The sequence below is a fragment of the Maniola jurtina genome, chromosome 1 (assembly GCF_905333055.1).
Source record: "Maniola jurtina chromosome 1, ilManJurt1.1, whole genome shotgun sequence".
In the NCBI taxonomy this organism is placed as follows: Eukaryota; Metazoa; Arthropoda; class Insecta; order Lepidoptera; family Nymphalidae; genus Maniola; species Maniola jurtina.
The window spans coordinates 970,452-996,980 of NC_060029.1; the positions used below are offsets into that span (position 1 = coordinate 970,452).

The following is a 26,529-nucleotide window of genomic DNA, read 5'->3' on the forward strand; positions in this document are numbered from 1 at the left end:
TCATTTCTATATTATAAAATAATTATTGTTTCTGGATGGATAGGACTCTATAATAAATCACTTACCTAGCTTTTTTTAAAAAAAAAAAATTCTGATACAAGTTAGCTGACTGCGATTTCACCTGATGGTAAGTAATGATGCAGTCTAAGATAAAAGCGGGCTAACTTGAATTTATATACTGGCAGTTTCATCCCTGATCGGTTTCTACACGGCATCGTATCGGAATGCGAAATCGCTTGCACGACTTTGCTGGTATGATGGTCAGCCACGGCTGGAACCTCCCACCAGATCAGAACAGAGACCATTTAGAAAATATAACTTCCCAAACTGCCCTTGCCAGAATCAAAACCGAGACCTAACTACCCTAACTACGAGACCTACTTATAAGACCACAGTGCTAAGCACTGCGCCAGGAAGGTCGTCGTAAACTTTTGCGTTATAAGTCCTCTGTGGTAGGGCAGTGCATGGAGGTGTACACGACTGGTTGAGCCGGCAATCGGGGTGGGGACGCCCTGCACATTCGCCGTTAACAGCCCTCGCGTTAACTTGGTGCTGGATAGCACAGGGTAGGTACTATAGATGATACACCGACTGCTAAAGTGCACGGCGGCAGCAGATTACGCGAGCTCTACTTGAGTTCTGTAGCCTCGCTCCGGAAAGTCCTCGGCAACCTGGCTGGTCTACTTGGCTTCTGATGCGAGCTTGAATGGCTGGAGTGACACGTGGAATGGTGCCAAGAATACCGGCTACATTTCCGTCTTAAACAACCAAGTTAATCAACTTGGTTGAATCTTCGCGCCAGCTTTGTGGAAAAAGTCTTTATTTGTTTTGAAAAATGCATATATTTTATATCCGAGTTTTGGTTACTTAATTTATCAAGATCTTGCGTCATTTAGTTTCTAGTTAGATAACTACAAATTATTAATGTATCGAGAAATTAAATTCATGATCTACAGTTGTGCTACAGTTACCGAGCCTTATTGAGTTACAATTAACAGCATCGTGTTTACGCCATTACATAATAAAATTATTCAACCATTAACTGCCGTATTATGTGATCTCTATTAAATCTACATACCTGCCTACAATCGTACAGAGTTTACCGTAAAATATCCTACAAATATTATAAAGTTTGCAAATATATGTGGATGGATGTTTGTTACTCTTTCACGCAAAACTACTGGACAGATTTGGATGAAATTTGGAATGCAGGTAAATTATACCCTGGATTAACACATAGGCTTCTTTTTTATCCTGAAAAATTAATGAGTTCCCACGGGATTTTTAAAAATCTATATCCACGGGAACGGAGTCGCGGATATTGGCAGTTCTTCTGGTGTTACAAATGGCCATGGGCGATGGCAATCACTTAGTATCAAAGTAACCCACCTGCTCATTTGCTCGCTATTAATACATTTTAGAAACATATCCCCATAGAATTGCGTCCAAGTATCCATAATTCAAAATCATCATATTAATTCAAACTATTAGGTACCTATTAATTCACTAACGTTTAATCATCGCTGTATCATCACTTAGTCTATTCTTAACAGTCCCATCACCTGTGTATCAAAAGCCGTATGATTAACATACATAACAATTACGTACAAACAGGTTTACTCGTACATAATTACATAAACGCCGTACACTTTAAGGCTGTTCAAATGGACCCAGCATCCTGTGCACCTGGCGAACAGCACGTGCTCTCAACCCTGTGGTTATGAGTTTTTTGCTGGACCCTCGATCGAGTGCTCTGTATTTGTAAGCTAGGCATGTGCTTCTGTAGGCAGGGGTTTGTAACAGTTCATAATCATTAGATTGATTTTTTAAATCTATAGATAGTCCTCTTTATCTATGGATTTCAAAAATCAACCTGATAATTAAATCTTCTAAATTTTAAATCTATAAATAGAGAGTAAAGAAGAATATTTTAGTAGAAATGGAAACATTTGTTATTCAAATAATAATGTTTATTCTAGTTATTGAGCTAAATTAGTAGGTATATTTCATACAAAAATTATATTTTACTAGAGGATGCCCGCGACTTCGTCCGCGTGGATTTAGGTTTTTAAAGATCCCGTGGGAACTGTTTGATTTTCCGGGATAAAAAGTTGCCTATGCATTGGCATAGGCAACTTTTTATCCCGGACTTTATTGTAACTGTACAGGGACGCAAACTATCTCGGTACCAAATCCCAAACTCCTCGTTTAGTGTTTGAGGTATCCACCGTCATGCATATGGTCTAAAGCTGACAACCTTGACGGCAAGTCTTTTTTAGGTTAACATTTTAGGACTCAACATTTTGCAAATTCAACCCTTTTTTGGAATTCAACATTTTGAACCTGAAGGGTCAGGTAGATCAAATTACTTTCATTTCTTACACTGCAGTCCATCCAAATTCTAAATATCTCTCGGTTTAATCAACGTTAATATGTAATTGTATTATTTATTAATATTTAATATACCTAAAAATAGTTTTTAACCCCTGTCTACGAATGTGGTAGTTGGTTCACTTAGGTACTGCTTTACCCAAGTTTTACCAGGTGATACCGACTGACAGCTGAATAATTAATATGATCTTTTTGTTCTAAATATAGAATAAATACTATACCTACGGTATTTCTAAAAATACTGGATTTATTTTCGTCGATGGGTTAAGTTTTTTATTGATAAGTAAGTAGGTAGGTACATCACAATTTAGAAAAAAATCGATTTTTTTTTAGATATTTTGGAAAACGTATTTAAAAAAAAAATTGCTATATAGGACCAAAGTTTTAGTTTGGTGTTCCCAAGCATTAATTTTAAGGAACAATAGTTTTTGAAAATTATAAAATTCGGCAATATGTTAATCAATTTTTATTACACTAACGAATTAGTTAAATAACAGCAGAATACTATTTAAACTAGTATGTACTTATAAGTCGTGGGACATAACTTGGTTTTATAACCACTGAAAATAGAAATTTTAAGAACTTAGTAAGAAAACAAGACTAATGAACTTTAGAAAGACTTAAGTGTATTTAAAAATATTTTATTACCCCAGAAAGGAGTGGCTACAACTGGTTAAACATTGTTAGGTACAATAACGTTGGTGGCCTTTTGGAAAACGTCAATAAACGGGGGTTTAATAGCCCGATTCTGTTGTCGATTTCAAACAACTCAAAAAACAAAAATAATTTTGTTCAAAAAACTTGGAACAGAGTTAGCTTACATTGCTGGCTACTTTTTATCCCGGAAAATCAAAGAGTTCCCATGGTATTTTTAAAAACCTAAATCCACGCTGACGAAGTCGAGGGCACGATCTAGTATGTATATTATTCTGTGTTATATCTATGTAGATTTTAGATTTTGATTTATGGAAGTACATGTATTATTTAGTTTTAATAATATCCTTTTGAAAAGATATACTTAACTAAAATCCAGATTTTTTATATCGACTTTAACATAATCGTATAAAATTATAGGCTTCATGTACCTACCACCTATTTACTTTTTTTCTTTCTATATGCCTATCGGTGAAAATATTGATCAATCAAGATGATGATATAAAATGATGTATCTACTTGTAATGTGAAGTTGTAAAACATTATGTTGATATGAAAAGCACATGAAAGCAATTAGTTACCCACGATGCGTGTTTCCGACTCGGTTTTCCGGCCAACAATTACAATTAGAATAACCTTAATAATTTCCTTATTTACACTAACTCCGAGCACTTATATAATCGTCGTAAAAGTAAAAGTCATTAGTTTGCCTGGCGACATAATGCCCGGGATCGAACCCCTGCCCCGGTGTGATTGTGGCCAAACGCTTGCTTGACCACAATCACGTCTGATGGAAAGTGATGATGTGGGCTAAGATGGAACGCGTCTACCTAGAAGATGCCTATTCACTCTTGTTTTAAAGATAGTCCGATTGTAATTGGTAGGAAACACAGATCGCGAAAGAGTATTCCAAACCATAGCCATGCGTGTGAGGAATGATGACGCTAAACGTTTCGTGCGTGTAGATGGAATGTCGACGACATAAAGAATATGGAAACTCGCCCGACGTCTTGTCTCCTCCGTATTTTGTGTCAGTAAACCAATTTCAACCGTAGGTCATGTATTGTTACCTACAAAAGATGAGCTATCAAAAAGATAAGACAACGAGTATGGAACCTTTCCAAGGCGTGAGTGCTTTTACATTATTTTCGAAGACATCTCTATCGCAAAGGTGTATCCGTATCAAGTCAATCTATATTTTATTTCCATAAAGAATTTCCTTTCAAGTCAAGATGAAAAGGATTCGATAGGAAATATGATTTCTTGGTTTTCCCTTCACTAATCACAAATGATCGCGTACAGATCGCGTCCGGATGTACAAATTAAGCCAAACTCTTTCGGCTGCATTCTATTAAAAACACCATGTTTGTCGAATTGTCGCCCTTATTTTAAAAGCCATAGGGTTGGTTACGAATTAGTTTTTTTACTTCCCATTTCCTAATTTCCTGGCCCGTCACACCTCATTCGCCCAATTTAGGGCGTCCTGTCGCTTGTGTTTCGGATTTTATAAATATAAGCAACTCTAATTGTATTAATCGGGTATTAAAATTATTGAAAGGTTAACTATCTAATTTGGAACCGTAATTCCGTAGAATTAAGTTATCCAACGTTATCTATACTAATATTATAAAGAGGAAACCTTTGTATTTTTGTATGTTTGTATTGAATAGGCTGAAAAACTACTAGACCGATTTCAAAATTTCTTTTACCATTACTTAGAGGGATTCTTCCGAATCCGTATAGGCTATATTTTATCCCGGAAAATAGAAAAAATAAATGTCCACCCGTGCGAAGCCGGGGCGGGTCGCTAGTTTTTAATATTTTACTCGTTTCAAGACTATTTTGTGGCCATGAACAACACATTCATCGTTTATGTTAATGAACGTACTTTTCCAAATTGAGCTGCCGTATTCATGATCAAACGGTTTTCACTTGTATCGATCGACCCGCATTTTTATTCCGCTTTTTAAGTCTAATATACACTTTCCTAATATGTAGTTATGTAATGACATGCATTATCTTCAATTTTGTCTTTTTCTTTATCAAACATTGCCAGGTCCATTCAAAGTTCTGAATCTCTAATAAGTACTTGTGTCTTCCAAAATTCCTATCCATACTTAATTTACTTATAATGTTTTGTTATTAATCTATTATATTCACACGTTTTAAATTCTTGTAATAAAATCCTATCTTACATGTACCCTTATATGTCCACTGTTGGGCATAGGTATGCCTTTTCTACCGCGATGCACCATACACAGCTCTTCGCCTTCCTCACTGCACAAAATGCCAAGCAGTAATCAATTAACAAAATACATCGCGATTCTAGATCTTATTCCGTTGAGTTAAGGCTCATAAAATATTGGTCTTTTAGATGCGCCGGCGCATAATCACTCGGATTCGATTAGCGTTAATTGATCTAGCATGGGCATAGTTTATGGGTCAGATCAGAGTAATGTTCATAATTTAAGCTTATAGACTTTGTTATCTAATCGTTTAGAGTTTAAATAGGTCGAGGACGGTTAAAGATCAGTTTTGAAGATAACTTCACTGACCATAATTTTCTTAATTAATTACCTCACATAAATATCAGTTAATAAGATTTCCTAGCAGGCATAAATCTAGAATGTTTTTTCTAGTACTGATTTTTAGAGTAGATTTATTCACGAATTATAAGAGCAAAAAAAAGATTATTTACTATTAACCGTATAAAGTCTTAAAGTATGGATTTATCTCGCAGCTCATAACAGCAATGGGCAGGTCTGCAATTTACTTATATGCCACAATATTATTTTAAATCGAATCTTTGAAAAGAGCAACCACCGAGTTTCTTACTACACGAGTTCTTTTCAGTAGGAAGTGAATTTTGAATTAGAGGTAAATAATTGCTTTGATGACTTGTAAAATTTTGTTTGAATGAAAATATAAAAACTCTATTTCTAAAGATCAATTTTACACTAGTTAACAGTAGCTAAAAACAAAATCTAGATATCTAAAATTAACAACAGATAATGATAATCTATGACTGAATATAAATAATTTAAAAATAGTATAAAATGCAGATGGATATCGATAGCATAGCGCCATCTATGCGATACACGTTGAACTAACTCGAGGAAAGGTCAAAGGTGTGCGCACGCGCATAGCACGCGGTCACTGCACGCACACAGGGACAATTAACGCGTCGAGATTAAGGGCTTTTGGTTCAATTAGACTAATTAGAGCATAATTAACAGGAATTCGTTCGCGGCTTTGTTTTGTTCTGGTTATGGTTTTATTGATTACTTGACCTACTATTTCACCTGAGGCTTAGTTATAAATTGTAGGTACGTATCGCATTGGCTTCACTCACGTAAAGTTTCTGAAATATATCTCTACATTGTAAAGGAGACCTACATGCAAATTTTATCGTACCTCATCTTTCTAGACCAGCAATTCGAGCTTTGCATTGATAAATCTGTTAGTCAACAACATTCATTTGAAAATAGCTTACCTAGTCTAAAATTGCAATCAGAATTAAAGTCCAAATTAGTAGCTTATAAAAAACTTTTACATTAGAATCACCCAAGTATCAAGTTTTTTGCAATTATACTGAATCAAAACACCGTTAATTAACGGTCTTAGATTTTTTGTTAACTAAATGTTGTACATTGTTTCAACTTTCTTTTGTCTAATTCTACAGCTAACAGCTTTAATTCATGCGCTATACTCTAAACTACTCTTAACAATTACCTAAAGAATTTCAAATATAAACCAAAGGGAAAATCCACTAGCCCTTGATGGCTTATTTTGAAATATTTTGATTATTTTGGCCCAAAAAAAGATCAATACACTTTTTGGGCCTTTCTATTATGAGTAGCGAGAAAAGTAACGGGCTGCGGGTGCTTATCTACATTTTGATTCCTCAATTAAATTACTTCTTAGTAAAATGGTTTCATCATCATCACCCTCCTCCTCATCCTTGTGTGACCTCCTAATCTCCTCAACTGTTTTTTGGATTTGTGGGGGTCTACCGAATTTTGTCCATCCTTCATAAGATTCAATAATTGCAATTGTATAAAATAGTGATATATGTTGGATACAAAAAAGCGCAACTTACTTGTATTTATTTACATAAATCTATTCATTCCTTCCTGTTGGCGAGTAAAAGACGCATACCATGGTCATCCGTTGACGCTTTTTCTGCTTCCTCCGAGACGAGTCCACAACCTTCACTGAGATTACCATTCGCGGAGACCACTTTTACCGACACTTTCTTTCTTTATGTTACGCTTCAATAGTTTTGATTTGTTTATCTTGGAATCTGAGTTGAAATCTGCATAGAAAACTTCCAAGAAAGGCATGTTTATCTAAAGAAAGGGGCATGTAGTTCCAAAAATCGATAGACGTTGGGATTCCAAGGTGCTGGAATCCCAACCAACCAACCACCAACCATCTGGAACCACCACTAACCAACTGGAAGGTGGTGGACCTTGCACCGGAAAACACAGCGTTGGAAGATTCCCCCACTATGTGGTGTGGACAGCGACATCAGAGCCGCTCGATTCAGGCGGCGCAGGATTGTGGCGTGTGGAAGTCCCTGCAAGAGACCTATGCCCATGACGTCTATGGGTTGATGATGATAATGATTAATTCAAAGTTTTTACTGACTACAAAAACTGCAAAAAACAAAACAAAGCAAGATAGATGATAAAGCTAAAAAAATAGAGCCTTTGCATACGATTTTATATCGGAGTCTCAGAATTTTCTCACGATTAGATGCTATTTCCAGCATTTCTTTTGCAGGTAAAAAAACTAGAACTCCTATAAAATTTGATGATAGCTATGTAGACTTATTAGATCAATTTATTTAACCCATTGTTACAATAATAGTTATCTCAAATTAAAGGCTGAGGTTAAGATTCATATAAATTTTTATGGCAAACTGTTATCCTGGATTTTATGTGGTGTGCCGAATTTTAGGTTTTGTAATAAAGATAAAAATCTTCTAAAGTAATGATTACATAAGGTTTACCTATTGGTTATAACAAATTGTAATTCGACCCAGCATTGTTAAATTTAATGTGTACCTAGGTACCAACTACCACGATCTTGAAAGATGGCAGTTGCGATACCTCATAGACAGGGGTAAGACAGGAGCTATTACCTCTGGGACGAGCTCATACACGTTACACCATTGAATTATTATGTACTAAATATTTCCTCAATGTCACCGATGTGTTCGTAAAAGAAATCGAAGCCTCCTAATATACACCGAGAGTATCCATCGAAGGGGTTTTAGTACCTAGGTAAAAATACTACATAACCCGATGTCATGGCTCAGAATGTCTGGTATCTTATGAAAAGTCTCCCACTGTTAACAAAAAAAAAAGACACCAACTACCAAAAGTATTTCCTATAAGTACCACAATTTTTTAAATGCCTAAGAAACATAACTTTATACTGGATGAACAAGAATGATTTATATTCTAGACACATTCTGGATATCCGCAAACACCTGTTCAATTTGATATAAAAATCTTGAGTTGCTTCCAAGTTCCACAGTAAATCAATTTTTGCGATCGATCGTCCTTCGAATGACAATCATATGTTTCCTGTTAGAGACAACAGGTGGGCCCTTACCCTCTGAATAAGACTGGGTACTTCCGTACCCAGCTCCCGTAGTTCCCATGGTGTTCTGCTTCAGTACGTAAAGGCTAATACCTTAGTCAGTGTTGTTCACGCGTTTCGGTCGCACGCGTCATGGCCGCACCGGTGCCTGCCCCTCGAATGCGTTTAGCTTTCCATCCTGAAAACATCCACGTAAGTTCGTGTTTATCACTAAAACTAACTATTTTTAACTCTCCATATTCCAACTATATTAAATTTGGTATTTTTATTGCCCTTCCTTGTGTGTATTTTAATTCTTTGCATAAAGAAAAGGTAGGTTTTTTCAAGTTCGCAAACGCGGCGCGTGGGAACCTGATTTTCTGCATTGCATTCTGATACCTTGAGTAATAATGGCTTTATAAATGAAGTGGCTATGACCGAGTGGCGATTTTGAATCTGTGCTGTGGAATTTTGAGTGAATTTCCGGTTGAATTTGATAATAAATTTAGGTCACGCATTTGGGTTGAACCTGTTTGGGGTGTTCGGTGAATTTTGTCACTTCTTAGGGTATTTTACTTTCTGCCAGACATATCCCACATCAATGTGGGACACGTAATTATAAAATCGAATATTTTTCATATGGGTAAATATCTATCCAAGAATTGATTAGTCGATAAATTTATTATTTGTAAGTAACGTTCTATTTGAAGCAACCAAATTTATTAACATAGGTATTATTCTCTACTTAGATCTCAATGTATCTATTACTAACTATCCTAAATCTTCTTTTTTTGCCTTTGCACGCCTTTTCTTCTTTTTAATTTTATTGTGCCTTTCAGTGTTGTCATACAAGTGCCTACAATAAGTACAAGTACTTCTTGAATGTCGCATACTTGTGGTTTAGAGAAGGTTCAAGTAACTCTATAACTTGTCAAAGGTATTGTTTGTTTTGTATCTGGCTATTGCAGTGCCTGTATTGATTTCCTAGGGTGGAGTGGTATGTTGGTTGGTTTGCGGTTAGTCAATCCTGTACGCACAGGAAACCAAGTGCAACAGGATGGGTACTTGGGTAACTTCTGTCCATTGGATAGAAATTTTCATAAAATCATCATTATGTGCATCCGAATCACCTCGTTTAGGTACTTGTAAAACGATGTGCAAATGAATGTAGGGAAATTTTTAATGATTTTCCGGTTGTATAAGCCAAGTGACTATATTGAATAAACATGCACTTTGCTATTAGCGGCGTGAAATATGATTATGATTCATTGAAACATGATTCTTCAATGAGACATTCCGTATAACCTCGCTAGGGTGATAAAAATGCATAAAACATAGTTCAATTAGAAGATCGTGAGGTTTATCTCCTAACACGAACAAAATATACTAAAAGTTATCGTCAGAAGAATCGCCGCAAGTTTCACTGACTTTAAAAATACAGCTCTAAAAATCAGTCAATGATTCAAAATGCCTTTAGCTCATTTTAGTCTATAGAATTATAGAAACTATTACAGCGACTATGAGTAATAACAATGTTATCTATAATTTCATCAGCATCAGATTTATTTATAACAATAGATTTTATTTCACATGGAGCGCAGAATTTGCGCACATTTGACTGCATTGAATGTTTAGCTTGGCTCCACGTTTTACATTTTCTTATCTCTCATTCTCTCCTTTCATCATTTCTGAGGGTCGTGACTTCTTGAACCTTTCCATCAAATTGAACACAAATTACTAGTGTCCATGCAGAGGTTGCCCCCTATGCAGAGGTTCTTAAGGTATTCTTCATTGATTCTGCGCTTTCTCTATATTGCTCATTTTACCAGTCGGTGCACAGTCCTTTGGTCTAATACACTACTTGCTACTAACTTCATCTGACTTAATTACATTTCTTATACCTACGAGTACCTACGCCATCTCTATCGCTCTAAACATCGTCTTTATAAATTTCAAAAATCAACTTAAATTCAACACTATTTTTGGTATATGTTATGTTTAGATCTGCTATCAGGTGTTTATTTTCTATCACTTTATTCATGCACTTGGAAACGTAAAGGTTCATCGTAATACACGTCAGTAGATCATTGTATGGCTTGTAAATCGATTCCGTTTCCCGCAACAGATGGTTAACCAACAACATTGTGTATGTGCGTTTTGCCTTTGTTCGATATGCGTCCACGCAAAACCGGCACCTAACTTGTGAGTTTGTGTGAAAATGCAATTGTAGTTATTGAACTTACAGTGCCTTTTTTTGAACAAAAGAGCAGACGGCTTATCGAGATGTTATCACACTAATATTATAAAGGTGAAAGTTTGTATGTGTGTGTGTGTGTGTGTGTGTGTGTGTGTGTGTGTGTGTGTGTGTGTGTGTGTGTGTGTGTGTGTGTGTGTGTGTGTATGTTTGTTACTCCTTCACGCAAAAACTACTGGACGGATTTGGCTGAAATTTGGAATGGAGATAGGTAATATCCAGGATTAGCACATGAGCTACTTTTTATCCCGAAAAATCAAAGAGTTCCCACGGGATATCAAAAAACTTAAATCCACGCGGACGAAGTCGCGGGCATCATCTAGTGTAATATAATTACTGCCGCCCATTTGCAGCATGAGAGGAACTACCAATACGTTACCGACTTTGACTTTCCTAAGACTATTTTTTGCTAATAATAAATGGATATAAAAACCAATTTTTGGCTATCAAAATTTAGGCTGATTTCTTCGACTAAAGGGGTGTTTCATACGATGACAAGGTCCCTGGAATTTTACTTGGATTTTAGTAGTAAATGACGATACAGTCTTATCTAGAGGGGGTAGGTATGGCAGTTTAAAATTTATATCCTTGAATCCTTAATCAGTTTTTCCGCGGAGTCGTACTGAGGCGCATAGTCTGGGACTACGATAACCGGTAAGGTTTTACTTTGACTATTCAGAATAATATTATTATACCTACTTTTAAATTGGATAGTCTTTTCCTCCAATCAGAGCAGCAGCATCCTTTTATACATCACGCAGCTGTTGCCTTTCTTTGGGTTTATGTGCTTTTTACTTAATCCTGTTTCCTTTAAGAGGATCATTGTCAACGATCCCCCGTCGATTTCCTACGTATGATATTATTGTTCTCATCTCTATCTGCCCTGGTTCGTGTATTCTCGGTTCCTAGATCGGTGCATTTGTGATAACCAATTCTAATTGCTGTGATTGGCTGAATTTACCATGTTCTTGCTGCGACAGTGAGTTTGAGCCACTAGCGGAACAATGTTAGCCGGTCAGAAATGATTGCAATTAGTCAACCTGTATGACGTCCGTGTTCTGTTTTTGATTACAAAAAAGAAAAAATTGTTGTTGCAATCATCAATTTTAGCAAATAGTGAAAGAGAGTCGACCAATCAGAGGTCACAACTACCGTCACACTTTCTGTGAAACTATGGCAGTAGGCTTACCGAGTAGTGAAAACAATTTTTCATTCTGTAATGTCATGTGGCAAGTAGGGTTGCCACCTGCCTCTTTTTGATTTACAGGCTACCACCATCAAAAATACGGGGTTTAGATTTGAAGAAATTTAAAAATTTGAAGTATTTGAAGAAATAGGCGGTGGTTCTCTCTGAAATGCATGGAAAGCCTATTTAGATATTTCAGTTTATTTGTAAGTTTTGTATTTTTTCTCTGTATGTTGCCGTGTCTTGATTGGTGAACTGTGTTTGCAATGTGATTTTAAATAAAAGATTTATTTATTTAAATAGCTTTTAAAAACTCTAGTTTTGTAAAGCAAAATGTTATACATTTCATGCATACAATCTTTGCATTTTAACTTAAATTTACATTTAACTTGTAATTCCACCTTCACAGTATCAATACTATGGCCGTAGCCAGGAATCGATTTCGGGAGAGGTTTTATCAGGGCCGGAACTGAATCCTGTCATGAGGAAAATAACATTCGCTCAACTTTATGGGCTAATTACCTGGTTAGTGGAATTTCGCCTTTCAATTTGACAGTGAGATAAAATACAACAATAAAAAAGCGCGAGCGCAGTGAGCGTAAGTGTTTTTGGTTCAATTACAGAAAGAATTAAAGTGAAAGGGAAACGAGTTTAGCCATAGCAAGATTTTATTTTTAAAGCTCCCTATCCATACTAATATTACAAATACGACAGTATATCTATTTGCCTATCTATTTGTTACCCTTTCACGGCCCATCTTCTTTACCAAAATTTTGGTACTTACTATTCAGAGGTAACTTGCATCCCAGACATAAACTTTTTAGCCCGGAAAATCCCCCACGGAATTTTTAAAACTCTAAATTCATGCAAACGAAATTGCGGGGCTTACACCAAGTAATACAAATTCAAAGCGCGAGTGAAGTGAGCGCGAAATGTTTGATATATTTCCAAAAAAAAATTGGTAAGCAAATGCAAGAAATAGTGTAAGTATTATTTTAGGCTTAGGTTTTTGACGGCTTCCCAGGCGCAGTCGCCATTTCTAAATTTCTGGTCTGGTGGGAGGCTTCGGTCATGGCTAGTTATATGGTTAGTATGGCCCTAACGGCCAAGAAATTAGACTGCATCATCACTTACCACTAGAAAAGATTAAAGTCACGGGCTAACTTGTATAAAAAAAGGCTAACATTCTCAAACCAAGCCCCGCCGCCTTGGCTACGACCATGATCAATATCGAGTGGGTTTCGGCTACGCATTGCCGCAAAAGGAAAATATTCTTTCTACTGGATATAACGTCAGTGTTCGGTTTCGCCAGCCAAGTGCGAGTCAGACTCACGCACCGAGGGTTCCGATTCGGGTATTTTTTCGACATTTTACACGAGAAATCAAAAACTGTTATGCATTAAAAAAAATATGCATAAAAATAAATAAAAATCTGTTTTAGAATGAACAGGTAAAGCCCTTTCATATGATAACCCACTTGATATATGTAGTTATCTTACTTTGAAAATTGAAAATACTAATATTTGTTCATGAACACATGACAGACGGATAGAAGGACAGATGGACAGACGGACAGACGGAAAGACAGACAGACTGATAGACAACGAAGTGATCCTATAAGAGTTCTTTTTGCTTTTGAGTTACGGAACCCTAAAAATATTTAGTTTTATTTGCCCCGTATTTTATTTTCATAATTACCGGTTTCTCTATCCTGACATACGGGGTAACCAGTAAAATACGGGGCCTCTGGCAACCCTATTCGGAAAACACTGTCACATTCAAGTTAATGTCAAATATTTTGTTTTCAATTACAGAAAGCTGCATCAATCATTATTACAATATTTTCTTTGTTGTGATTGGCTGAATTTTTGAGTTTCAGCCAATAAACAGACTGTTTGCCAATTAAACGTCATAACAATATAAATGCCAGAAAGTTTAACCAAATAAAACAAACTTAATGAGAACCTAGTGAGAATGCAAACGGCACACAATTTATAATACATATTATGTTAGTCGTATATAATAGATATTATAGTAGTCGTTCACTTTGGTAATAGTCAGATTGTCATCAGTAAAATTGATATTGGTCGATGTATCGTAAATTATTGTTTCGGTGACAAATATTTTTATTATCTATTTATCTTTGAACAGAATGGAATAGAATGAAATGGAATGGAATACAATGATAAATTTTTATTCCTGTAAACTTTTAGGTAAACTTCAAAGTGTTTTTGGATGGTCAGAAAAATTTACCACTGGTTCGGAATGCCGTTCCTACGTTTTCTAGGGTTTCGTACCTCAAAATGAAAAACGGAACTCTTATAGGATCACTTTGTTGTCTATCTCTCTGTCTGTCGTGTGTGTCAAGAAAACCTCTAGGGTACTTCCCGTTGACTCAAAACCATGAAATTTGGCAGGTAACCTAACTGCGTAATTTTGGGTAGTTTTTTTAATCGATAAAGAAAGTTTGCGACATTGTTCAATAAAAAATTTGGATTCCAACTCCTCAATCCTGATGTTGCAGGGGACCTGACTACTAAAGCTAATGGGATTTAAAAAGTGTCGATTATTAATTGATATTGAAGGTATCTATACCAAGTAAACACTTTGTCGTTGACCTCAACCCTGATGCTGTAAGAAATTGCATTCCTAAATCCTGGTGATCCCTCGGGATTTGAAAAGGATAATCCGTTTAAATATTCTTACGTGATACAGAAACAAGTTGCATCCCGGGGACGGGCTATTACGGAGAGGCAACTTTTGTTCTGGGAAATGAAAGGATCGGGATTTTTAAAAACCTAAATCCACGCGAGCGAAGCTGCGGGCATTAGCTAGTTGTAAATATATTTAGAAGCTACTATAAGATAATAGATAAGGTACTTATTTCCTTATATTTTTATTGTATGGCAGCGCGCGGTTTTAAATTATAAATTGCACGTCCTGTCCTTTTCTGTAATACATTTTTTTCTCAATATCTACCGCTTTATCTCATAGCAAGAGTCCGTAAGACATAATACAGTGAAAATAGGCAAAATATACAATTTTTGCAGTTTCCACGTCAGTACCTGTCGAATTTTTCTAACAGTGTAAGCAGCAGAGCTGAGTTTACCATCAAGTGTTGATATGTGGGTGTTCCATAGAAGCTTTGCATCTAACATTATACCGAGAAACACGGGGTTCTCCTTTATTTTCAACATATGATTATTTATCAATGAATTTATGTCATTTAAGGTCCTGGTATTGGGCAGTGTGAATTCAACACACTTAGATTTCTTTGCATTTGGAAGTAAATTGTTAGCAATAAATCAGAGAGTGACCTGTGATATGGCATTACATATAGTATACATTGTCAAAAATTATAATATTAAAGCTGTGCGTATTGCGTGAGGAATAGGTTGCAAGAGAGTTGCAACTTGCAGGGTTTGATGCATACGCTATTGCCAGCAAACATGAGACATATTTTTATCTACAGGCAACGTCTGAGTAGGTAACGCATACGCCTAACGCAAGTTGAAATGTATTTAGTTAGACCTATCGACAAGTTTGGAGTCGGGTGCAGTCTAAATGTGGCCCGTGTGTTTAGACTGTCCGTTTCTGTCAGTTTCACGTGTCGTCCCCCGCACTTCACCACCCCGCTTGCACAAATCGAGACAGCACGAAATTTTCAAGATTTCTGGGTGTAATTTCTGGTTTTCGTAGTTCCCACATAATTATAACAATATAAAATATATAACGATAATTTTTTTACTACATAATATTCATTAAATTTTCTAGGTCTGTGGTTTTTCCAAATTTCATTAAATTGCTTCGTTGTCTAGAAAAACGAGCACAAAGTTGGGCCTTTTTTTAAAGAAAAATACAAATCTTTGAGCCCCTGTAATTTTAAAACTACATATTTTTAGAAAAATCTAAAACACCACAGACACAGATATTAGTTTCTAGACTATGTCTGCAAAATTTCATGGACTTTGGTTGCTTAATATTCAAATGAAATGGGAACTACGATTGTATGGAGTAAGTGACGGAGAGAGCTCTGTTAAAGCCTTTCTACAGCTACTCGTCTTATGATTTACTTTTTGTTTTTATTTTTAAACCATTGAAAAAACTGGTATGTTACTGCTTTTTTAAGGATTTTATTATTATCACCTTAATAAACTCTGCCATTATTATTATCCTGCGCTCTTATAATTTAATTTAGGTGTTTTAAGTTAACATTATCATGATTTATAATTACATCATCATTATGATGAACCCATTGCCCGTCCACTACTGAGCACAAATCTCCTCTAAGAATGAGAAGGGTTTATGCCATAGTCCACCACGCTGGCCAAGTATGGATTGGTAGACTTCACACACCTTTGACAACATAAAGAGAACTCTGAGGCATGCTGGTTTTTTTACGAGTTGTACGCGTTTTTCTTTATCGTGATCTCCTTACTGATGAAGGTTTTTTCTTCTTTCGCAGACTACAATAAAAGTGTACGCGCGCTGTCTCCGACCAGACATCGAGTACAAGACCCTGTCAGTGACCTGGGGCACCAGAGCCAAGGAGGTGGTAGCCACTCTCCTGGGGAAGTTCCGCATGAGGCACCGAGACCCTCGGCTGTTCTACCTGAGCATGGAGGTGCGGGTGCGAGCGGCGGGGCTCCGGACCACCCTGGTGTTGGATGATGATGCCAGGCCTGCCGCTTTGCAGGCTTGCCACCCTAAGGGATACTCTAAGTAAGTCGCTGTCTTATTTTTAACTAACTGATGCCTGCGACTTCATCCGGTATTTGGGATTTAAAAAAATCAGTGAGAACTCTTAGATTTTCCGGGATAAATAGTAACTCTTATCGCTATTCAGGTATTAAGCTATACTCATTGAAAAATTCACGTCGATCCGTTGCTCCGTTGCAACGTGATTGAAGGACAAACCAATAAACTAACAAAGAAATACATATTCGCATTTACATTAATGTTGGTACTGATAGATATCAAGTTAATAATTACTCATTTATAATATAATTCGAAGGACAATAAGTAATCAAGAATAGCACGCGAAGTTAGAATCTAGGGAACTGTTGACTGTCTGTGTTCTAATCGCAATTAGCTATGCGTTATATCGATGTCCTAATAACCGAACAATTGAATAATATTCATTAGGAGAGGTTGCGACCTCAATATTGTTTGTATTTACAAAGTTGTTGTAGTGTTTTGTGTTCATATTATTATGCATAATCATGATCATATTTCCCAATTCACACAGTGATTGGCATATTTAGGTACGATTTTCTGATTAGTCTCTGCTTTGCTCAGATGGAAAACCTTGGTCTACGCTTTAAAGGAAACCTACATGCAAAATTTCGTGTTTCTAGACTATGTCATAAGTCATGAGGGGTCATGATAAGTTAGTCTTTCAAGAGCCCAATCCCAGTCACTTTGCAACGATCTGTCGTAGCCAAAAGTGCGAAAAAGGGGTGTTGCACTAATTTTGATTGGTTTGCTGATAGAATGATCACGATTTCTTCGACTCCAACCACATACGATTAATCAAAACAAAACGGCATATATCACAGCAAGATAACAACAAAGCGTCCCGTTAGCTGAACGCCAACGGGACCACCGGCCGGTGTTCTGAAAAAAGACTCGCTTTTGTCCCTTTTTCCGTCCCCTTTCCGGCGTCTATTCCTGTCTTCCCGTCGCACAAACACGCGCTTAAGTCATAAAAAAGTTTTAAAACGCCAGGGCGCTTTGTTGACCGAATGGATCACGTTACGTCCTACTATGATGACACTTGGACTTGTTTACGTGATACTAAGTTACATTTGTATAGGGCTGGGGTAAAAAGCGGTAATTATAGCCTAGTGGTAAAGGCGCCTCTTACTTTAATAGATATGTATTTTATCCAATAGGGATGTTACCTATGTCAAAAATAAATAATTTCTCAGTGATTATTAAATAAGTGTAGGGTTTTTGAAATTGAAATCAGTTTTTTTTAAAATCCAGTGGGAACCATTATTTTCCGGAATATGAAGTACCTAGGTCCTAGATCATAAATTATCTCCTGTATGTCTTAAACTACGTAATATGTCCATGCAAAAAATAATATCAATCCATAGCTCCGTTGCAGCGTTGGAGGATCTTAAGGATTTTTTAAATTTGGAACTACACGCAAAAAGTTTTTTTTACCTAAGTCCGAGATTATTTTAGAACAAATAGAATTACTGAAAACTATGTGTCTACCTACTTAAAAACATATTTTATTCAAATCACTACGCTCGTTATAATTTAGCCTCTTTACAGTTATTTTTTTGCATTCCCAAGGCGAACGGGTTTTTGTGGAAGTCAACTTCCTGGAGCTCGAGATGATGTCTCGGTATAAATATTCCATTTTAATTAAAACGAAGCGATTAATCTACACATATAAAAAACCTTTTTAATATTATATTTTGATTGCGTCGTATATTTTTTTGTACTTTTTAGGTACGTACCTAATTAAAATTAATTAAGTTAGGTACCTATGCTTATTACTTTATTTGGTGTAAGTAGATATTGACATTTATTGATTGGAATGCCAGATCAGAAAATGATTCATAATATTCTCACCATACATCATGTAAATATTGTTTTATAATGATTTAATTAGACGTGAGAATGACAGCGATATTTTCTATATTAGAAAAGTTGCGAAAGAAGAGATGGAGTAGGAATCACACTTCACACTAATATTATAAAGACGAAAGTTTGTATGTGTGTGTGTGTGTGTGTGTGTACTCCTTCACGCAAAAACTACTGGACGAATTGGGCTGAAATTTAGAATGGAGATAGATTATACTCTGGATTAGCACATAGGCTACTTTTTATCCCGAAAAATCAAAGAGTTCCCACGGGATTTTTAAAAAACTACATCCACGCGAACGAAGTCGCGGGCATCAGCTAGTGTACTTTCAGAATTACATGCAAATTCTATTAAAAAATTTAAAACCCTATAATAAAACTGAAATAAAATGGATGACTATAACTGCCTGTTGTACCTACCTACATAAACTTAATCTGTTGTTTTCAAACGGGTTACTCCTTCACGCAAAAACCACTTGACGGATTTGGCTGAAATTTGGAATGACGCAGATTATATCCTGGATTAGCACATAGGCTACTTTTTATCCTGGAAAATCAAAGATTTCCCACGGGATTTCGGGATTCGATATCGAATTAGGGATTTCGCTAAATCCACTTTGACGTAGTGGCGGGCATCAGCTAATTAAGTATAGGTAAAATAAGAAGGCGAACAATATTACGTAATTATAAAAAATATTATGTACAGTCGACTGAAACAGTTTTTAAACAAAGTCGACAATATTATATTTTATACATCACTAGAAAATTATAAATAGTGATGTAGAACTACAAAACGTCTATAAAGGAATGCTCTGAGTGCTAATCGGCAATCTCGTGTAATCCGTTACCGATTTACGAGTCAAAACAACTCGCAAACAAACATATTTTAACAAAACAAGCATTCGAAATAGACCATTATGTATTAGGGCTTCAAAATATTTGTTCAGCTTTTATTTACTGTGTTGGAATCATGTATTTGATTTCTTAATTTATATTTTAAAATGTTCATCTAAAAATCCACACTAATATTAATGTATAATGCGAAAGTGTGTCTGTCTCTATGGCTGTTATCTTTTCTCGGTAGGAACATCTGCTTAATCTTAATTTTATTAATGTACCTAAGAGTTATCATCACCATTATCTCAAATTATCGCTGGTCCACTACTGAGAACACGGCTCTCCTCCTAGAAATCGAAGGGTTTGACTATAGTCCACCACACTGGTCAAATGCGGATTGGCAGACTTCAAAACTTTTGAGAACGTTTTGGAGACCCCTCAGGCATGCAAGTTCCTTCACGAACTTCCTTCTCTGGCACTGAATACTCATGATAATCATCGTCATCATCAACCAATACACATCCACTGTTGAACATAGGTCTCTTACTCTTCTCTCTTACTCTGGCTCTCCTACGAATCTCCTCATTTCTGATTTGATCACGTAAAGAAACTCCGAGCATAGAATACATCCCCGCTGAGTGACTAAGCTTTCTTATGAGGTCCATAATATCTGATGATATATTTTCTTTATTCCAGGTTCTCGCTACAAATGCGTCCAGGTGGCCTCGTGAAAATCTACGACTCTGCTCTGATGTCCTCCTCCCAGTACAAGTGTCTGCTGACCAGTGAGCGGACCACTGCTGATGAGCTGCTGGCGATACTGCTGCACTGCTATGACTCTACTGAGGGTGTTGAAAGATTTTCGCTATATGAGGTAAGTAACTATAACTTTATGAAATTTTTCCGACTATTGTACTCATTTGGTTCTGGTCTCGTTGGACTATTCATTTTATTTTGATCAATTGTGGCAACAGATCTGCATCTTAGACGGAACCTTTAACTTTCCTTGTTAATTTTTCTAGTAGGTACTAGTTATAGAAACTAGTTGTGGGAACTTTATTTGAAATCACAAATATATTACTTTCTTGACTTGACGCTGTTGTCTAAAATCCACATCATATTATATCCTCCAAAAAATCTAATTATTATGTAGTCTGTACTCCTTGTAACTCTGGATTTGCTTGCTTTTTGCGACTTATTCTTACCTTATCTATATAAGACCAATAATAACTTTTAAATTATTCCTTTGTTTGATTACAGGTGTGCCCATCCCAAGAATATGAGCGAAAACTTCACCCGGACGACTTACCTCTATTAGTGCAGCGTTCCTGGCCCCAGGATACTGACTGCCACTTCCGCGTCAGAAGAAATCCAAGGGCTCCTCCGCTCCCTCCAAGGATGACCCTCCCCTCACTTCCTCTTTCCCTTCCCTTGCCCTCCCCAACAGACTCCCAAGAGGACGACGAACCTTCTAGAGCCTTATCAGCCTTATCCTTAGAAGCTGACGACAAAAGGTACAGCCCAGTATACAAGTTCCCCAGCATTAGCTACTGCAGGGAGACCAAGAACGACTACCTTTACATCTGACTAGCAATCAACCTAATCAGGATGAAAGGTCTTATGTCTAGAAAAAGGACAGGGAAAAAGAGACTCTTGTGATGTGTAAATAAAGAACAGTTTCGTGTTAAGTGTAAATAAGGAGTGGTGCGGTCAAACCAAAGAGGTTTATGTGTAGGAGTAGGTATAAAATATGGCTTGCAATTTGTGCCGAAAATTATGAGAGGTTATGTAAAAATGAGGGTATTTTGAGAAAAGTTTGTAATATGCAAGGAATATTTATAGTTTATCTAATTTTATAATGCCCCTATAAAATTATAATGTTAGATCTAATCATATGGCATTTTTAAATTGGATTTACTGTACAATTCGCGATGATATTCCTTTGAATTTTGTTGAATAATGTGTGTCAAAATGCATTATAGCAGTATCTAAATGTAAACACCTACCTATGTATTTTTACAGAAAATCCTGTACGTAATCAATTTAAAACATTTCAGTAAATTTTTGGTTTTTATAGCAATCTAGTCTTCTCAAATCTGCACCTAATTTATCAAAGCAACAGGGTTACTTTGAGTTTTGCAAATGGTACACTCTCCTGATATTTTCAAGTTGAACTACAATTTTTAAATTAATTGTTACAGGTAAAATTAAATATCCTTTGCTTTAATGGTGAAAGAAAGCATTGTGAGAAAACCTGCACGCCTGAGAGTTCTTCATAATGCTCTCAAAGGTGTGTGAAGTCTGCCGATCCGCACTTGGCCAGCGTGGCGGACTTTGGTCTAAAACCCCTTCTCATTTTGAGAGGTTGCGCCGGCGGCGATTGGGTTGATTATGATGACGTAGAGGCTAACAAGTAAACGTTTTTTTTTTTTAAAGAATATTAGCCATGTTTATACTTTTTTTTTTATTGAAAATATTACAATAAAACTTAAAGCTAGCCTTATCTAATTACTATGCAAATCATGCCCGCGTGGAATGGTGCCAAGAATACTGGCTGCATTTCCGCGTTGGACAGCCAGGCTGATCCGTTGCGCAAAAAATGAGCCAGCCCTTCTGTCACCCGATGAGGCTATTAAACGCGGTGAAATGTCTCGTAAAAATTTCTTTGCACTAAAACTCCATGTTAAATGACTAATATTCCCTCCAACTAAGCGTCAGGCTTGTGCCAGGAGTAGGTACGACAATAGTGCAACGGGCGGGGTTTGAACCGTCGATCTTTCGGTTTTCAGTCCACTCTTTTACCGGTTGAGCTATTGAGGCTTTAACAACGTTTACAAAACTTACAAGAAGCCCCACAGTTTTATTTAAACCATACCTAAAAAGTGCACGGTATTTTAGACAGTATTGCTTTGTAGATAAGGAGTATTACTGTGTACTTTGAACGTATGGACAGCATATAAATGTACATAGATTAATTTTAATTTAGCTAGTAGACACCAAAGAGGCAAGCGAGTTATAATGAAATTATACTTTGTTCATTATACTGTTTTCTATTTGACATACCTTGATCGCCTCAAGGCGTATTCACGTAGCGAAAGCGGTTGCGCCAATTTTTAGGGTCCCGTAGCCAAATGGCAAAAAACGGAACCCTTATGGATTCGTCATGTCTGTCTGTCCGTCCGTATGTCACAGCCACTTTTTTCCGAAACTATAAGAACTATACTGTTGAAACTTGGCAAGTAGAATATGTATTCTGTGAACCGCATTAAGATTTTCACACAAAAATAGAAAAAAAGTATCATATGAAAGGGCTTTATCTGTACAGTTTGAAACAGATTTTTATTTATTATTATGCATACGACGTCAATCGATAGATGTCCACAGCTGGAGGACCAAAACGTTACCATAGTTTTGAATTTTGACAGATACATTGTGACGACCGCAAATGATACCTAATATGTCAATTAGAACATAGTATAATGGAGCGGGTTATAGATTTATTTATCTGTTATGTATTGTGATGTTTAATTTATTTATGGAGGTCGCGCATTGCGTGCGCGCAATGTGGGACTTGAATACTTTATCACACCTGTAATGAAATATATGAAAGTTTCCTTCTAATAATTGTGGTTTTAATTTGTTCCTTCGTACCTACAATTTTTTCGGTGATAGCCCAGTGGTTAGACGTCGATACTAGTCGGGGGTCCGAAGTTCGATTCCGGGCACGCACCACTAACTTTTCAGAGTAGTGTGTGCACTTGCTTTAACGGGGAAAGACAACATCATGAGGAAACTTGCATGTTAAGAGTAATTCTCCATAATGTTAGTAATAATAAAAATTAAGCATGTACTTACTTAACACATTTTTATGGGTTAAGTATAATAAACGATTATAAAAGTGTTATAATGTGTGATAATAACTGTCATAACATTATTATTTTGTCGTTACTGAACCTTGGAAAGACTTGAATTGCCGTAAATCGTAATTATAACCGCAATTTATTTAGGAAAGGATAGTTAACGACGTAGGTACTGGTAGGTAGGTACGTAATTAAATCTGTTATTTTATAACGTAATGACGTAACATAATACTATAATTAATCGCTAGTGCCCCTACAGGAAATCGAACCCTATCTTTTTTTTTAAATAGAATATTAATCATTTTAACATTCCCCTTTCCCCTCCAACTAAGTGTAAAGCTTGTGCTAGAATACGACAATAGTGCAACGGGTGGGGTTTGAACCGCCGATCTTTCGGATTTCAGACCGCTCCTATAACCGTTGAGCTATTGAGGCTTCATATCTGTTACTAGCCAGAATGGACCAGAGTGAGGAAACCTTCGGTTTTGATCCTGAATCGACGGTATGTCAAATATTAGGCTAAGGGTGAGACGAAATCAAAGATAAATAGGCGTTTCATAGGCTACGTAGTCCTTGCGTACCTAGTAGGCCACGTACTACCTGGTCTCAAAATAATATGTAGGTACTAGTATTAGACATCTGCCAGTGACGTCGAAGCCTCGACATTTTTAACCCTCGACCCAAAAAGAGGGGTGTTTATAAGTTTGACGTGTGTATCTGTATATCTGTCTGTGGCATCGTAGCTCCTAAACTAATGAACCGATTTTAATTTAGTTTTTTTTTTTTGCGTTTGAAAGGTGGCTTGATCGAGTGTTCTTAGCTATAAATGAAGAAAATCTGTTCAGCCGTTTGAAAGTTATCAGCTCTTTTCTAGTTATTGTAACCTTCACTTGTCGGGGGTGTTGTAAATTTTTAATTTACACTTGTGTTAGGAACTGTGGTATAGGTCCCAGGTTAGGGTCACATGACTATAAATGAAACTGCCGAGTCGATATATAAAGTATTTTTTATTTACAAATGATTGCAACAATGAAGTACAGACGATGCATTATAATTACAAGAGTATGTATGTCCAAAAAATGGGGAACCGATAATAATATCTAAGGGCACTAAAATTACAATATTTCAAATTTTTATACATTTTCACGCGAGCTTGCGTATCGCCAGTGACGACCGTCGACTCGAACGACATTTTTGAGTTGAATACTGGCTCACTATAGTTTACCTTAATTTTCAAAATATAAATGTGCGAAAATGACTAGCACTTCTAGTGAGTTCTAATAAAAACTCTTATTTTCCTCTTATTGATGGTAATTTTTTTTTGTTTATGGACTAGCGCTTGGCTGCAATAGAACTGCTGTTCGTAGAAGATGTCTATTCAACCTTGACTTGAAGGAAGAAGGAAAGAGACAAAGATAGTGAACGCATGAATGATTTTTCTTTGCACAAGCTTTCTGCCAAAACATTACAATTATTTTAATAGATGACGCTAACTCCACCGCAATTAGAAATTAATTAGTTTTAAATTAAGTAGTTAGTTAAATAATATTGAAAGTTAGCGCGAAATTCAGTGAGCGAGTTTTCTACTCAAAAATGACAGTCAAGATTGAATACTTACATTTACCTGGATACATCCACCACACATACAAAGATACGAAAACTAAAGGCCGTACCCAGCCCAGATGTAGAGTTGAAGGTCTGTGGACACCTGCTTCTACTGTGCCTGAGTATGAGAATTATTTACGTCTCATCAACGTTGATAAAATTTGAGCATCGAGATATGAAGTTCAGAGTAAAATAGAACTAAAGGTTCCTGTACAAGTTGTAGGTTTTCCTATACAAGTATACAAGGCAGCTAAAGTCGATTTAAAGATAACGCTGAAGTATTTCGATGCTCGAAATCCACCAACGTAGGTGAAATATAAACTCTACTTACACTAACCCCGGTGATTGGAATTTTTTTCGAGTTGTTCTAATGTTGAAAATATGAGACTATACCGCTAGGCTGGGTGTTTTTTTAATGCTCGACATAATAGATTTGACGAGACTGCGTAAAATCGCAAAATATGATTGCAAAAATGTCAAAGGCATATTGTATTAGGTACGTCACAGTTTTTTTCTCCTTATATACTTATTTTATTAAAGTATTTAAATTGAAAACGTCTTTTTCATTTGAAATGGAAAGTTACAAAATAAAATTTAATTTAGAAAATAATTGTTTTAGTAAGTAATGTTTGATTGTCTCATGTAAAAAGACCACTGATCGACAGTAGAGGGATGTTACTGAACAAACCAATGCGCGGCCGCAAAAGACGTCCCACTTCGTACCACCCAATACAACAAAACTGCGCAAGTACAAGGTCAACGGTCTTCTTAAGTGAAACGAGCCTTATCATAAATGTCAACTAGCAATAAAACTTGCAAAATCACTCATCATTATCATGTAAAAGTCAATTTTTAGTATTTCAACTTGCAGAAAATGACTTGGTGAATTCACACAGTGTACCTATACCTAAGTGACGTCTGATTTACCAGAGCTTACAGTTTCTGCAAGTTTTGTTGCTCGTGGATAATTCAGGCTAGTTGCACCACAAAAAGTTAAGCGGGAAATATTATACTATATTGTGTCGTGTGACGTGTCGCGTCAGAAGCATTTAGTATGGTTAAAGAATTAGGCTGAGATAATAGAGCGCACTTTGGCTTTGCTCAGATTTAAAATACTGTTAAAAAGAGATAGTGTTATACTGCTGACATAAGACCGTCTCGTTTAAACTGAAGCTTAAGTCTGAGCAAAGTACGCTCTATAGATAGATGTAGCTCTCTCAGCCTTAGAAACTCATAAGTGGCGTGTCGTGACGCCTTGTGTCATTTCTCTCTCTAACCACACTAAATGTATGAAACACACATGCCTCTGACGCGCCACAACACAACACGACACGCTAGTATATTTCCGACCTTATCGTTACAATTAAATTTATCCACCAAAAAACAAAAAAGAGGATGGCGCAAGTCAGTGTTTTAGGTACCTCCTGACTTGTACAACCTAGTTAAAATAGTTTTTTTTAGTGGTCAAACTTAACTTTAACTATAACTGCCTGTTGTGCAACCGGCCTTTAGCTGATGATATTAAAGGCATGGAGACACCACAGTGAAATTTA

At 36.4% G+C, this 26,529-nt stretch overlaps 1 protein-coding gene across 1 annotated transcript in view; it reads left to right on the forward strand.

The window, feature by feature from the left end:
• The window catches only part of LOC123865710, an 84,512-nt gene extending 62,728 nt beyond the window's left edge, over window positions 1–21,784 (forward strand). The window contains exons 3-5 of the mRNA XM_045906925.1: window positions 16,540–16,796; window positions 20,208–20,385; window positions 20,772–21,784. Coding sequence (XP_045762881.1) covers window positions 16,540–16,796; window positions 20,208–20,385; window positions 20,772–21,098 — 762 coding nt within the window. The 3' untranslated portion in view covers window positions 21,099–21,784. The remainder of the gene's footprint in view (window positions 1–16,539; window positions 16,797–20,207; window positions 20,386–20,771) is intronic.
• The last annotated feature ends 4,745 nt before the right edge of the window (window positions 21,785–26,529 follow it).